Genomic DNA, 17,152 nt, shown 5'->3' with positions numbered 1-17,152 from the left:
GGAATTAATCTACTTAAATCACTAAGTAGGAAGCAAAACGTGCTAGACTTAACTGTCAAGCAGGATACAATCTTAGTACAGCCCATTATAGAAGGCTGGAACAGAACAAGCCAAAAACGGGCACTGTCGAATCTGAAACACAACAGCATGAACACTGTCCATGTACAAGATTGCTTGCAAAAGAAGAGCAGATAGTTCTGCTTAACAGCATTCACTCAAGAGAGTGACTGGTGAAGGTGTTGTTAATTAAGTATAAATAACATCCCACATTTCTCTCCTGTATAGGTGTCACAGAAGCACTGGTGTTTATACACATCACAAATCTGACAACCATCCCATCAGCTGAAATTGTACTCTTTAGGCTAAGTGCTTCTCTCGGATAAATCAAGATGAAAAATTCAACATCATGGATTGTTGGGTTTATGCATGGTCTACAAAGGCATCTCCAAACCACAGCAGAGCTAGAGTGAATGATCCCTGGGGCAGGGACAACCATCCTGTCGGGTCAGACCTGAACACTGATGAGGTGCCAATACAATGGGATGATTGTTGCAAGTGGGACATGTCCAGAATTAATAATGTAATCTTTTATGTGGAAAAATTAATGTAACCAACTTGCCGCACGCAGTGCTACTTGTGTGTGAAGATATGGAGTGTAACATATTCCTTGCCTCTCTCCTACAAGAGGACTTGAACTCATTTAGTGGTACACCTACTCGTATACCCAGGAAACAAAGAATGATTCAGTCTTCAGGATGGCCCTGCCCTCTTCCAGCAAGAGCAGAGCTTAATGAGCATCAAAAGAAAACAAAAGGGGGACACCGCCCAGCCAGGCAGATCAGCAGAAACGTCTCCTGGAGATCAATGGGGAAGAGCTGTCAATAACAAGTCACAGCTGAGGTTAACATAGGAGCCACACATAGTTAAGGCCAGCTACCTGATCAAGTAAGAAGATTGAAGAATGGGAAAACCTTATTATCTACAAAAGAATTATTCATTCTGTGAGCTTTAGCATCACAGAAAAACAACAACAGATCTGTTTTTCTTTCTTGCAACCCACATCTCACAGGATCCGAGCCCTGACTCCTTGTGCTATGGCCAATTCTTCCTCTTGTCATAACAAAGTAGCTGCCTTGAGCCAATTTGGAAAAAAGAAAACTCTGAAACAGCTGGTGAGCATTAACCATTGTGAGCAATGGGAACTGTCCCCTGTTCGCCTTTTCAAGACTTCATACTGAATCAACATGAGGGTTTCATGTAACGTGCCATCTTTTTCTGTTCCTAGTACAAAAACAGCCCCCACTCCCGGGACCATTAAAAAACTGAGCTCATAGAGCTGAGCAAAAATTAGTTAAATTCCTTCACAAACTCACATTCGAAAATAGTATGCCATCATTTTACATCTGATCTCTAGTAAAATGCTCTGGTCCTTCGGCGGATTCATGCCAAACAGTTTACTCAGACAATGGTGATCCTGAACTTCAGAGCCCAGCCATAAATCATGCAGATACACACTAACAACGAGATCATGGAAACCTTCTGTGCCAGAGATATACTATACATATTAGCATAGTATAAAATGAACTTGCAAGATGCTTCCCCTCTTCACAAAAGCACCAAAGAACAGGGTTTGACCAAGAGCAAGCAATGAACTAAATCTGCTTTTGAGTCTGAAGATCTGAACGTGCCCAATCCCAAATGTCAGTCTGACAATAATGGTGCTGAACAGTACTATGCTTAACTTTTTGACTAAAGTCTTGTTTCCCTAGGCTCCATTCCAGTAAAGTGTCAACTCAAAGCCCACTCCACACTCCGTTCACTTCCTCTTACATTCTTTTATTCCACAGTGACGACGAAAAGACCAGGATTTTACCATTCCCTCTCTCAAAGCCCAAGCACCGGCGAACAGAAATCAACATTTGTAACAAGACAATAATGACTGGAGTAAACTACTCAGCTTCCTTCAGACAAAATACTTTCCTCATTCTGTCACAGGCTTTTTTTCCCCTCCCAGAATTCCCCGACTACTACTCTGTTTAGGAAATTAAGCCTTAATTTCACAACCATGGCTCAACTTAAATTAAAAAAAACCATTTAATTTTCAATTTGTTAAAGACATTCATATCATACAAGCCATAGATGTGTCTTCACTTCATTGTCATGCATCTCTTGTAAACATTTGCAAAGGAAGCAATACAATTTGTTATTGAAATGGTCATGTATTAGAACATTCGTATGGGACTTTGAGCCTGTCATGCACTATAAAGTGCTTCCAATATAAACTCTGACTGAGTATTTGTGTAAGTACATAACCAGATATGGTACCTTCCAGACCCCAAAGGATAAACAAATCACCTTGTTTGGGTACTTCAAAAGCTTTTGCCCCCTATTTTTTTACATTTAGAAACACAAAACATCCTTCTATTTAACCATTAAAATAAACACAGGCTAGAACTAAGCAATATGGCTATATTCAATCAAGATCTTCGTACAGCCGGAAAATAAAAGCTCAGAAGTTCAGCTGCTAACACTGAAAATAATTGCACACAACACTAAGCTTCACCTGAAATTAGTTTTTGTTTCTGAAAATTGTATTGAAAGCTGGTAATGGAAGAAAATGTACCAATTTGCTATACAAGTTGCAATAGTACAATAGAAAAAAGATTACTCACAAAGAAAGTATATGATTATATTACTAGGTCTCTACATTAATCACTGACTGGCTGCACAGCACTCCAATACAACAATACTGCAGCTCTAATGTCTACTAACAGCTGTTGTTTCTGTGGCAAAAATACAGCACTTGAGGAATCCCCGGAAAACACTCAACAACAAAAAAGAGCGGCAAAGACAGGAACATAAACACTGTCTCCCTACAAATCTACACAAACAGTCTGTGGGATTTAATCAATTCCAAGATTTCATGTGTGTAACCTGGGACAACTGTCAAGTAAAAAAATAAGTGAAATCGGCTTTTGAAAAAAGAAAATTATCCAATAGTTTTAAGTTCTGTATATAAAACAAAGCAAGAACAATGCTTAAAATTAGGTGTTTAGTAGTAATCAACCTAGTATCTAGTAGCTTTATTACAACAGCTTTTTTTTTTTTACCAGAGCTGTTGACCAGGTTCTTAAAACGGAGACCAGCTTGTGCTTCTCTTTGACCCCACAGACTGGGGTCAAAATGGAGGTTTCACACAAAATGAATGATAAGGGGGTGGCAGGAGGTCATAGGATATCATGGGCAGAACCTTGATCCAGGCTGTAAGACACCTACAGGGATATCGTTATTTGAGGTTGAGGGAAACTGGGCTCAGTCAAAAAAATCCACCCAGGAGACTGGATTACTCAGCTGAGGCCAGAGAACAGCAGTGGAGGTGTAGCAGACCATGTCTCCCTCATGTGGCAACAGTGACATGGTCATTCAAGAGGGCAGTTTGTGTTCAGGAGAGAAGACGAAGCTAGGTGAAAAACCTGGGCACACTCTCGTGAAATGAAGTTGGTCAAATAGCCCTCGTACCTTTCAAACACCAGTACAAATATTGCGAGCAAGTATGGTAATTCTTCATGAAAAATAATGGATTTTGTTTTTCCAAGAACCATAGAAATTTGGAGAAATCAAACGTTTCACATACCAGAAGTATAAAGTACAGACGTTATATTTCTATTCTGAAAATTACAGCCATATGTTTCTGAAACGAACTGTGCTTAAGCAAAATGAAAGAACCTGCCAAATTTAAACGGCACGAATGCGTAGGCGGTAACTTCCTGGTCATGTGGCAAAATCATCATTACTTTCTTGCTGGAGCTTCAGTCCTTCTGGAATCGGTCTGTTTAGCTCATCCCCATATGATTTCACTAAAAAAATACAGTTTGCGCTACCAAAGGAAACAAAAAGAGAAACATTTTGTCTTGTTTCCTTTGGAAACACTGGATTGGTCACAAAAGGCTTTTAAGCCAGGTCAAGAACACTTTTCATCTAAGAGGAAAACACAAATCTACAGCTTAGAGCTTAGATGATTTTTTATTCAACTTTAAATATTAAACACAGCATTAAATTATATGAATAAAATCATTTAATAATTTCTATTAAATAATGCAGGCATTCTTTGGTATCATGAGAACTACACAGAACTTTAAATTATAGCCCACCAGAAAAAAAAATGCAACTTTTAAAAGCACCTGCAAATACAAATATAACTTCACTCTTTTTTTTTGCTCCAGTCAAGAAATGGCACTCTGCATAAAACTTTAAATGAAAAATGTATAACAGTACATTTGATATATTTTACAGCAGTTCAGCCATGGAAAGAAATCCATTCATATAATCATTAAATAGATAAACTTTTATATGACACTTTAAGCAACAACAAGAATACACCAGTCTGAATTCAAATTCAGCCTGAAATGGTTAAGGTCTAAACCAAATTTTAAGAGTTTACAAGAATGCCTGAGGTCAGGCGTTGTCCTGGTCAGTTCAAGGTCATAAATATTCAGTCTTCTAATATACTAGTACCGCATGGAAATACTGGGTTACATCAACATACTCCATTCCAAATGTGCTAGAGGGAGCATTTCACAGGGGGGTAGGACATGTTTGAAATTCAGACATTTACCAAGCCTTGTTTACACAGGAAACATAATCTTGCATACTTTCGTTATAGTGTTTCAAAAGTACAGAGAGACAATCATCATTCAGATCAAACTGCGTTTTGTCAGGGTCTGAAAAACAGATGGAGCATGAATGTTGGAGACAAAAAGATAAAGATTATGCTTAGGTAAAATTGTGCCGCCGATATCCTAAAACTAACTGGAGCCAATACAGTGCAGCTGGCTCACCCCGTTTAAATTTACTCAAGTTTCCAAAAAGGAAGTTAGAGAACCTTCACACACAATAAAATATAGAACTAAAACATACGGCAAGATTCTCACACAATGAAATCATTAAAAAGCAAAATTGCATATATTCTACGATAAGCCGTCCTTACAAGCAGTGTTACAATCCATTCTTAGGCTTTGTCACAATCAGTCCTAATAATTTAAGTGACCTTAATAACAGTCGGTTAAACAATTTTATTAGAGAGCTGGCGGCGCGTACATTTTGAATTTGAAGAGATTGGAAAGTCTGGAACCTGAAACCTCCGATTCTTGAATATTTCAGAAATGTCCAAATGGAAAGAAAAATCAAAAGCTAGGGAAATTGAAGTGTAATGTTAATTTATTAAAATACCTAATATAAATCACACACAAATAAGGGCACTAATTCCTCTCTAATTTGTAAGTAAAGAAAAAAAATCTGGAAGTCAGGCCCCGCTGGAATTTGTGGTTTTACCGATTGAGAAATGTGAGATGTGAACACATAATGGACTGCTGACCAAGGCAAGTCAGCATCCACAGCTGCTTTTAAAAAAACAGCAATCACCTTTCAGCAAACGGAAGATTTCAAATTACAATGTGGGATCTAGAATCTAGATGCTACATGCCACAAAAGCACCCAAAAATTAATTTGAAATACTCTTACTGTAAAACAGTATAGAAAAAACACAGCGATTGAGAAACCGTCAGACTCAAACCGCCAGTCTGATTCACTCCACTCAATGCTGACATTCTCAGATGATGTTTTCTTATTGCTGTGCACATGATCAGCCTGGTTTGTAAACAGGTTCTTAAATAAGCAAATGTTACATCAGTGAATTAACGTCTGTGACAGTTAATATCATAAGAGCAGGGAGAGTGACGTGGCACAGATTATGACTTCTGGTTGAATTGTTTTCCAGGAAAGGCAGAGATTACATGTAGCTTTGAGGAATGTGCAGTGCGGCAGCATCGAAGCCAAAACCATGTGAAGCTGAACTACTATTGCATCTGCACAGGCTTTGGGGAAAGACCTGAAGCCCATCACACCCGAAACGAGAACCATCGTTCTGTCCACAAGCACACAGAAGCTGCTTCTGAACAGGTCTCCAAGACATGAAGTGAAATGAATAGAAACTGCAAAGAAATCAAAAGACTGTTTTGATGAAAAAATAAAACAGAAGTTTAAGACATTGTTAGAGAACCTTGCAAACCATGTTCAGGAGCACTGTTCTACCTGGTGCTTTCAGGTGAATCAAGTCCTCCCTGTTTTTATACACGAAGAACACTAGATTGCTACTGTATGTGTAGAGTGGATAATGTTAACTAGTCTTTTGCCTGTGAACCACACAGCAGTTAACCTCATCCCATCCATAATCAGCCTTAAGTGTAACAGCCATCTGAACTGGACGCTTTCTTTTAGAAAACTACTGTGCAGTTCCCACCAATAACTGCATTTTCTACGCTAAATGGCAATGTTAAGGTTTTTACCAGCTATTTCAAAAGGTAGCTCCAAACATTTTAAATTGAAAAGAAACTTTCTTTATTCACGATATCCATCCAACCATTTTCTTGCCACTTCTTTCATTTCAGGCTCTGGATCTCAGCAACCAACAGATGCAAGGTGAGATACACCCTGGAAGGGACGCAGTCCATTGCAGTGCAGACATACTGTAGACATGCACACATTCACACCTAGCATCAGGTTTCCCAGAAGCCAATTAACCTATTAATACTACCCTATGACCCTAACCTAGAGGAAACCCAACGACCACAGGGAGAACCTACAAACCCCACACAGATAGCATTCCAAAATTGAACCCAGGGCCCCTGCACTCCAAGGCAGCAATACTATTTTCAGCATCATCATTATTTATTGTTAAGTAGTGTATTCACAAAGAAAAAGCAGATGAAAGAATAGGCAATTTGGAAACGGACTCTCTTCTGTTTTATAACAAGTTAAACTGCAAAAGACAATAACGAAGACAGGTAAGAGCTTAAGGAACAAAGAGCAACAATATTAATTATGTCAATACTATATCACAGCCGGCCATTATTTCTCTGTTCAATATGCTAACTTCCCATTCACATGTCTTTCATTGTTTGAGAATGTGTATTGGCTTAACCTCCTACATTTCTGCATGAACTAAGGTTATCACAGGCTACACACATTGATCATTAACAAACAAATGCTGAACTCCCATTTTATCGTTTACCTCTCTACCTGCACCATAAGCGTTAAGTACAAATAATCCGGTTTTGCCTTTAGGTGGAAATTCCTTTCCCAGTTCCTATACAGAATACCACGGCTGTGTTGTCACCTTCACCCGTCACCTGCTTCTGTGTTTCCTAAAACCCATTAATTGGTGCATTTGTTACACCACATATTTTAGGTCAGCTTTGAATGTCTTGCATTGAAAATTAACAGTCCAGAATAAAGGTGCCTTTCGATTTCTTGAGGCCCATAGAAACTAAGGGATAAATACAGGATATTTTCCAGGGCCTGAAAAGAATGCTGGCAATGCATGAGCAGGACTCAAAAGGTCTTAGGGAAATAAAATGCCACAGCTTCTGTGCCAACACAGTTGCCTGACGGTACACCCTGCTGCCAGCAATTGTACAAGTACAAGTCCTGCTGGGGAAAAACTGATCCCTGTGCCATTCTGACTATAAGAAAGGCAGACAACTGAGACCATCAATCAGACAACACTGAGACCAGAAATAAAAGTACAACATTAGGTAAGTCATCTGCAATATCTGCCAGACATGCTTAACTAGATACTTTAATCACTTATGCTCCAAAAACTAAACCTGTCATTCCTTAATGACCACAAACCAGTCAAGCAAAAAAGGGATGCTTGATAACAAATCAGGCCAGGGCTGATTAATTTAATTAAAACGGCAAGGCATTTATAATAATGTCAACCAATAAAAGCCTAAAGAGTGTTCAGTTTCTCAGCCATAAGGTCTGTTGATTCAGTGTTCCTGGCAACTTCATCATTACATCTGAATTTTACATGAACCAATACTATGTAAAAGGGAAATCAGGCTAATAAATAAAGTAGGTTTAAATGTTAATTTGCAAATCATTGTTTAGTTTAGAAATTACTCCTTTGCAATTAATATTACAGACAAAATGCATTAAGGATTAAACGTTAGAAGCTGATACATTCCTGAAATATGTGTTTTGATTACATGGCCCATTCACACCTGTTTAAGGTTTTGCACCTGTTTCAATAGTTGTAGTCGAGTGTTTTGAAGGTTCTTCTTTAAATGTGAATAACTAAATTGTTGTTTAGGCTCCGTTTTACACATACATAAACCTAATAAGCTTTTTTCCTAATATAAAAACTGACATGAGATTTTATGTCTTGACTAAATATCTTAAATTTACAGCTCCAAACCAATTAATACTCCATTTATTAAACGGGTACTTCAGGGCCCTGTAACCTCTCAAACTAAACTAATGAAAAATTCTCTTTGAACTCCCTCATTTTTTTCCTGTGATTCCTTGCTTGTTTTTTTTATCCCATTTGAAAGAAAGGCTCTTCTATATGTAGTGGTTTATACAGTGGGAATGTGGGCCTGGTAAAGATTAACCTACCCCCAGCAAAGAAATCTCTCTTCCACCAAATTCCTCAACACCCATCTGCAATGAGTCCAGGAGACATACTCTTCCTTGGCAGACAACATCTGAGAACCTTAGCACAGTATGTACTCTTGTTAAGTGTAAAGAGTAGTTTCCATATACCTACATTTTTCATAAAGCTTCAAAATCATTTTGTTCTTCACAAAATACAACATTTCCAAGCATCTTTCATCTGCCTCACTCTTAATTTCCTGAAACAAGCCATACATGTACAATACATGGATGAACAAATGTGAAAACATGTCCAAAACAAATACTTGTTAGACTGTAAAAAATAAACCTCTTGATTTTTATTCCTCTTAGATTTTTTTTTTATTTCCGACAAACATAATTCCTCTCAATACATACCATTTCAACAGAGCACATTTTTAATTACAGTTTGGATAAGCCTCACAAAAGTCTATAGGGTTGCCAAGCACACTATATAATCTTTCTGCTGAACACCAAGCTGAATAGCAGGGTTAGTAAAGGTTTGTTCAGTATGGAAGATGGTTTTATGCCATCAATAAAAAGGGAAAACGAACGAGGCTACAATTATCCAGCAGGTTATTTATATTTAAAAAATTTATCAAGAAAGCTGAAAAGCCATTTGTTATTTTAAGTTCAAGTGGGCATATAAGCATTTCTGGAAATCACGGTAACAAGCTTGAAGCCTCCAGCAGCGGGTACTGGCTTAAAATGGAAGCCTCAGATTGCAAAGCTGTAAATTAATAAAACTGCTAAGCAAGGGGGGCAGGTCAGTTGCCTACTACCACCCAATGAGACTTAAAACAATGATCTCCTCATGCACGCCACCTTTTTTTATACTCTTAAGAGTCTTACAATATCTTTTCCCCAGAAAATGTGAGCTTCAGAAGATCGTACTAAAGCAACAGGACATTGCAGTGACTGCATGGCTGTATCGGACAGCAGCATTACCATCTTGAAAACTGATCTCTTAAGATCTTGAGAAGTAATCAAGGCTGCTGTGTCTGGTCAGTACTGGGATAGAAGACCTCTAAGGAAAACAAGTATGCTGCTGTAAGTGGTGCTTGTAGACCAGTGGATTGAGCCATTTTCTAACCAATGTTTCAATATGGTGACCAGGGACAGGGCTGTACAGTCCTTCAGATGAGACCTTAAACCACAGTCCTTAGAGATGCTCTGTCATTGTTCCAAAGAGAAGGTTAGTTCCAGGTTTCCTGACTAAATTCCACTCTTGGCTTGAACAGTGTGATCAGTGATCTACTGCACCTTTTTCTCCTTTGTTCAATTGAAGAACTTTCTCATATCTCACCTGATCTGTTGCACCATGGGGCTGCGGGTATAGAATGATTGCTTTGTGCCATTCAGTGGTGAATGGAGAAGGCCTCCTCCTATACACTAAGCCCTTTGGGATCTTTTGGATTGGAAAGTGTTATATAACTTCATTACAATATGCCCTTATGTAAACATAACATATAGTTCACCAAAAAAACCTTGCTTGCAACAGATCAATGGGTTACAAAGACAGGAAGTTCAACAGCCATCCACTGGGAAAATTAGTTGCTGCATCTTTAAAAGTAAAATGCAAAATACCATACATTTCCTACTTAATTTCTTGCTGTTTCTACATAAAGATATCAAAAGTGTGTACTTAAAAGGTGTAATACCAGCATACTTAAAACATTGAATTCCTAGAGTTACAGAGGTTTCGGAGGTTAATACAATAGTCCAAGGGAAGTAATATGTAAACTGCTGGAAAAACAATGTGTTGATGCATTATACATTTTAAACCAGTACAGGAGACTGTGGCCAAATACTTTTACAGAACACAGCTGGAATAATGCCATCTGTTTAAGCATAAACACTCCACATAATTTACTTAAATTCAGTTTTGGCAGACTGAGCAAACTATAAAGAAATCTTATCACAGAAACAGGAAGAACAAAAGGTTAAAATTGCAAATCATAACAAATCGCAAAGAATCTTAAGCATTCCAGTGGATCACTTAGCAAAGACATCTTGCAAAAAAACAATCTAAAACAACCTGGTGTTAGAAGAAATTGAATGTAAATAGTCCCAATACAGATCCACCCACAGAATGGAGACATTTTGGAGGAATGTACATATTGATATTGCCAAAGGGTTACAAGAGAGTTTTCAGAACTTTGTAGCCTTTTGTACCCTCCCCAGTGGATATCTGTCTGGATAAGAAATTAGAAATGCTCTGATTTATATGATTTATGATTTATAATGAAATGATTTATAAGTCAGATCTTCATTCAGTTTATTCAACACACACTTGGGTACGTATGGGTACAATGGTCATGAAGTGAGAAAGAACACTTTTTCCAAGTTTGTTTTAGATTTTTTTCCAATACATCTCCAACCTCACATTTTAAATGGAGACAGAGAGACTGGGTATGAACAACTGAGGAGAAACAGCTGTGACATGTTGAAAAATGTTGACTTCCCCAGATCCAAGTGCATCTTTACATATACAAATATCCTATTAAACATCCACCTTAAAAAACGCCCTCACGGCTGTGATCTGCAGCTTGTGCAACACATAGAGCATGCTGGAAGACTCCCAAGAGCTGGATTACATCCCTGAAAAATGCCACAAAATCCATTTACTCCTCACAAATGTAAGGGAGAGGGCACCAAAGGCTGGAGAAATTGGGAAATCCCACATTCGTAGAGGAACACACACCACGTCACCAGAGAACCGAGATGAGAAGCTGAAAGCTGGATACAGTATCTTATCATTATAACGTACCCTAACTTCGCCAAAACCATTTGCTCCATTGAAAACCTAGAAGCTCAGGACAGCAGCATACAAGGTTCCACTATCACAGATACCAATTCTCAGACAACACTTGCAACACTTTCAGTCAGTGTCACCAAAAACACAAGAGCAAGAGAAGTGGTGGTACTTCAAGACTCTTTGAATCAGGGGCTCTGAACCGACAACTGTACGTCTTCTACCTGGAGCTGAGGTAACAAATACTGTCCAAAAAGTGGACAGATTCCTAGCAGAGGCAGGTGAAACCCCAGTTGTTGATGTTCATGCCCCTGTTTTCTCGTTGATCCTGGCTGCATCATGCAAAGATGAACAACTGGAAATGTTAATCCATCAACACAGTGCATGTCTGAAAACATGGTATGCTGAAGAAGGTTTAGGTTTCTGGGCCACTGGAAACCATTCTGTGGTAATAAACACATATCTGTATAAATCTCTAAATGAGGTAAGTGCAAGTATGCTTAGGGCAAAGATCTACAGAGAAATTCAAAAACACAAACTAGAATCAAAGGGTAGAGAAACCACAGAAACTCATAAGAGGGAGAGACACAGGAAGCAGTATCACAAGGAGAACACGTATCTAAAAGCAAAGAGTATTAGGATCAAAATGCAAGATACAGACTTGTTACACTACCAAGTTTTATGAGGTGCATATGGAAAGAAAATCAGTTAATGTTATAATCTGGAGAGACAGGAAAAATGTAAAGATTGGAATGTGGCACTATAGTTAAAAATAACATTCAGGAACAGCAACTTAACCTGACAAATCAAAGGTGTCAGTTATGGTACAGCATGGGATTATACCATAGACCACCAAATATATGTAAATTATAATATGGTCTTATACAATGGATTTAGAAGTGTATGTGCAAATTAAGAAGTGGTTGTCATGGGAGATTTTAACTTTCTTTAAACTAGAACTTGTTGGAGCTCCTGCAAGAAGGAATAAATGCTGTATGATAATTCAAAAAGGCTAAAAACAGAGGTGAGGGACATGATATAATAAGGTGAGCTTTGAGGGAGGTATACTTTAAACTTGCACTGGAACATTCCAAGTCACAGATTTACATTTACAGAAAAGGAGACAGAATGAATGAAATAATTTAAGACAAGAAAATGGTATCCCGTTGGATGGGATGGTAATATTTTTAATATACTGTCCTTTAAGCGCATAAAATTCATCCCAAGAATAATCAAATCTAAGGTCATGTTACAAAAAGTTATTACTGCTCTTGAATAATTAGAGCAACCAGATATACTTCAGTGCTTAAAGGAGTGTCTTACCTCATAGGCTAAAAGAACTGAATCACTTCCGTCTTCAACAGAGAAGACTACAAGGGAAACTGATTAAAATACTGTCGGTGATGCAGATGGGTCAGGTGAAAGCGCGCAAAGCGCTCTCAGCACTGGCTAATTTTTGTGTTAAAGGAAACTTGCAATGAAGAAGGGAGTGCAGGCTCTCAGCCGACCAGAGCCGGCTATAGAAATGGCCAGTGCCATTTCCGATTGCCCATCAGAAACAAGTCTCAAGCCCCGTCCCGTCAGTCTCCCAGGGCTGACGAGTTGGAGGAGTGAAGGACCTCCCCTGAGTGTTAATCTGTGCAAGCTCAGACTGAATGTATTGGTATTGTAGCCAGAGTTTCCTGCGTTCCATAACTATAGTTTATTTATGAACTCCTTTCTGTATACAAATTGATTTTTAATTATATTCTATGGTAACAAAATCAGTAATACCATTGCCAATAAATCCCCATGAAGCCCTCATGCTTAGTAGCTAAGTAATAGTAGAAGTACTGTACATCTCTACAGCTAATTGTGATGATTCCCACAGCTTTGGCAGCACTAAGCAAGGCAATCCTTTATTCAAAATCCTCAAAGACACTAACCAAGTTAACTCTTGGGACTTCTTCAGCACCAACAGTGAAACACAAATCAGAGCACACAAGTGGACTATATGGGGAAGAGCATTTTCAAACTAAGATCAGCAGGCACATCCTTATAGTACATGGAGGTCTGGAACAAGATACCCAGCCATACTGTCAAAGCAGATACTTTAGCTTCATGAAACAGCTGGAAATATCCTGGGATCACTTAGATGCTAGTAAGCAAAGTGTGCTAAATTGACTGAAAAGATACACAACAGAGGAAGGAGGCCACTTTTCTGTTCTTATGCGGCATCTCCAGCAGATTTCACAGACATCAAATAGTTTACCTTCAAACTTAAGTGTAGGCTGTCAAACTAACTCCTGACCTCTGTAAAAGAAACATTATTGGTAACCATAGCAATGTGTAATGCACTCAAAGGAAAGGAATTTAGTTATGGGGTTGGTTATCTCCAAACACAAAGGGGCTTTAAATTATAAAACAGTATAAGTTAAGAGAGCTGTTTACCGCTAACACACTAAACTGTAGCTTGCCAAAGCAGTTGACAATTTGGTTCAAATACACTGGTTCACATCGCCCTGCCAGACCGACAAGAGGTTTCAGACCACAGGACACAGAGGAATAAGTCACCTGGAAAAGTCATTGTGCCCAAGTAAGGTGCAGGATACAATACAGTGAGTCTGCCTTTGTCTAGATGTCTGTAGCAAACTTTTCAGGGCTGGACTTCCAGCTAGGCTCAATAGTTAGACTTGTAACATTACAACAAATACTTGTTCCCAAGATTTAGAAATGTGAGTTTTCATTATGAACTAATATTTCATAAAATCAGGACTGAGAAGAGATTAAACACTCCAAACCTACCTGTAATAAAGACACAAAGTCAAATACCTTGAAGTTGTCATCTGTACCCCAGTCCTGAAGATACAGCTCAGGATAAGACGATTATGAAATGGATTCTACCTATACTGCAAGACTTGGGTAGCAGACTGAGAAAAAAACAAGCTAGAGTAGAAATAGCTGTGGTGAACTGGCCTCATTACAGCAGCCTCCAGTGGTAACTCTGGTCAATCTAAAAGGCTTCAGCCAAAATCTGAGATTGTTCTGGGAAAGTCAGCCAACACAATGGAAGAGCTGTCTATAAACATGCAAAACAGATCAAATCAACTAGCTTCTTCTTTCTGAGCAATGGGCACAAATATCAGCCTTCAAAAGACCTCCCGGATAGCAAAGTAATCAGAATATGCCAGAAACTATGGGAAGTTAAATCAGTGAACCAAACCAATCTGAAGTGCTTTTTATCACAACTTCAAACAGATCCTATTATGGATGGACAAAAACATGATACTACTCAAATGCTAGGTTCAGATAACAGTGTTGTTTAACACATCAGCTATAGGGTAACAGTGAATAAAAAAAGACTTGCCTCGTGAAGTGAAAAAATAGCTAACATGGGCAAAATCCATTCTCTTTCTGAAAAAGCTGATGAACTACAAAAACATTTGGAAACAGCCTTCAGAGCGCATCTCAGAAAACCGGCTTCTATGTATTTAATGTTGAATGGTACTGGGAGGTTTTCTTTTTCTTTCTCTGTGCCACTATTCCAAACTGTAAGTTTTAGAGACAGATGTGTTTATACAGTGATAGCAGATGGGAAAGCAACTGTGCATTTAAATTCTGTGTAAGCCAAAAGTCAGACTGCCTCATGCAATAAGCCAAATTAAAAAAACTATCATTTATGGCTAATTGCAAAAAATCTAAACCGAATACCTAATGCTTCCCTGACATTCTTTAAAGCTAATATTCAGTCAACTGTAAGCCAGCACTTCAGTTGCTAACAGATTATTGGAGACAGGTACTGTACATACTTGACAACACTAGCTGCACTGTTAGAAAGTTTCAAAGCAAGAACAGAACAGGATGTACAGAACTGAAGCTTGGACATGTAACCACCCAATACTTAAGATACTGCATCAAATATTAAAGGTTGTGGATTTTATTTGAACAATCAAGCATCACTGACTTACATAGCAAGGGGTATCACAAAATATCAAAGCTCACACAATCAATGGTCCCATGTCAGAATCTTTCCATGCGTCCAGTTCGCGGGACGACAAAAACCCCTTTTCATTTGTTCCGCCCGTTTACCCATCAACTAGAACAATTCATATCCAGAGCCCTATACCCCAGCGCTCACGAGAAATGCCAGGGCGGACCAGCATATTAGAAAGGTAATGAACAGGAAAGGGCGAAGCTCTATTAAAAAAAAAATGACTACAAAGTAAACATACAACGATCCTGAAAAATATTCAAATTGAACTTTTTATAATGGTCTTTTTCTCTTCTTTTCTCTTTTTCTTACGTGGGTTTAAAATGAAAACTTAAAATATTTGAAAAAAAGTCAATCTAAGATTCAAGGCCGATGTCACGGGGATTGCTAAGCGGATACGAAATATCGTGGGGATACAACATTTCTCAGAGCACCGACACTGATCAGCAACAATCACTGATTGTTTGCTCAACAAGAAAAGGGTTAACTAAAGTCTAACAAAAGACAGAATTGTTACTATACTGCCAGCTAATTAGGTTACAAACATTTCCAGACTGTTGCCCAAACTTGCATTTTGACTATCGCTTTTTATCTAATTTGATTACATTTAAAGTATGTACAGTAATCTTCACATATTTAAAGTATGCAATGTTAGCAAGATCTTACATTTTGGTCGTGGTTGTAAGAACACAATTCAATAGCATGATAATTTGCTTACTTTTAGACTGGGTGCAGTTCTGGAGTACTAAACGCGAATTTGAGAGGTGAAAGTAGCATCTTAATGTTCTTAAAAACTAAAATATTAAAGCATTTTCACTGCTGCCCGAGTATGCAAGGCTGTTGCACATTTGGCGATACCGAATTACCACCAAACACATTCAGGTCTATATAGATTCAAGTTTCTAAATTTAAATCTGCTAATTTCAAGAAAATATATTTTTTCATAATAATTTTCCGAAGGCATAATTCCCGTATTTGACTACTTTTAAATCACACTCGAGAAGAGTCAATTTACATTTACAACCTTAAAAAGCAAAGTTTAAGAGCCGCATCACTCCGAGATTACAAAAACAATTTTACCAACAAAGCCAAGAAACAGTCAAAAGTTTCCATGTACGTTTTGCTACTCGGTTCATTTTCCGTTTTATTTATTTATTTTCGTTAGTTTTACCTAGTAGCATGACCTCCAGTTTCTTGCGATCCACGCGGAATCTCTCCTCGGTCCACTCCGGGTCCGGTGGGGCTGGGGTTCCGCTGGAGTCATCCTCGGAGACGGGCACGGGGGAGTCGGTGCTGCGCTCGCTGTTGGAGCCCGGGTCCGATTGTAAGTATCCGCTCAAGGAGTCGCACTGAGCAGCCATGGCGCCTGCAGAACACCGCTACGAGTCGCCACAGCGCCTCGCACCGAGTTAGACCTCTACCATACACTACTCTTAAAAACTACACATATTCATTCCTCTCTCCTTTAGCAAGTGAAACTCACTTCCTCCGCTCATTGTTTTTTACACTCCCGAACTTGATTCCTTATGCGCCGCCCTAAAAATCCCGCTCCGTATTATTTTAACTAATGAGTTCACCGACACATCCCAATCCTTTGAAACCGAGCTCTGCTACAAATACTTTGTTCCCTTTCATTGAACGATCTCCTAAACAAAACTAAAAAAAATGTTTTACTGAAGAATGTTTAAACACATCAAATATATTTTCGTCTACAAACCACAAATCTTAGTTTCATGCTACTTTCAGCTGTGCTTACTTTTGATATGGTAAGTAGGCGGTACAAGTCATTTCTTTAGCTAATTATGGAATTAAAGAGTTATGTGGTTCAGAATAACAGTTGATATGAAATACTTTTATTTTTAATTATATGCATTGATGAACATAGCATATAACTGGAAATTCATAAGCCAAGAGTTAGAATTGACAGTAACGAAAGGTTACAATCGATCCTAAAG

The 17,152-nt window shown here is 38.4% G+C and overlaps 1 protein-coding gene across 2 annotated transcripts in view; it reads right to left on the bottom strand.

Annotated features, from left to right (window-relative positions):
* The window catches only part of LOC148834718 (protein bicaudal C homolog 1-like), an 87,389-nt gene extending 70,742 nt beyond the window's left edge, over positions 1-16,647 (bottom strand). For both annotated transcript variants that reach the window (XM_088916306.1, XM_088916307.1), the window contains exon 1: positions 16,369-16,647. In XM_088916306.1, coding sequence (XP_088772432.1) covers positions 16,369-16,558 — 190 coding nt within the window. In that variant the 5' untranslated portion in view covers positions 16,559-16,647. The remainder of the gene's footprint in view (positions 1-16,368) is intronic.
* Between the last annotated feature and the right edge of the window lie 505 nt (positions 16,648-17,152).

The sequence above is a fragment of the Atractosteus spatula genome, chromosome 5 (assembly GCF_055471065.1).
Source record: "Atractosteus spatula isolate fAtrSpa1 chromosome 5, fAtrSpa1.hap1, whole genome shotgun sequence".
NCBI classification, from domain to species: domain Eukaryota; kingdom Metazoa; phylum Chordata; class Actinopteri; order Semionotiformes; family Lepisosteidae; genus Atractosteus; species Atractosteus spatula.
This window is presented reverse-complemented; position numbering and strand designations above follow the sequence as displayed.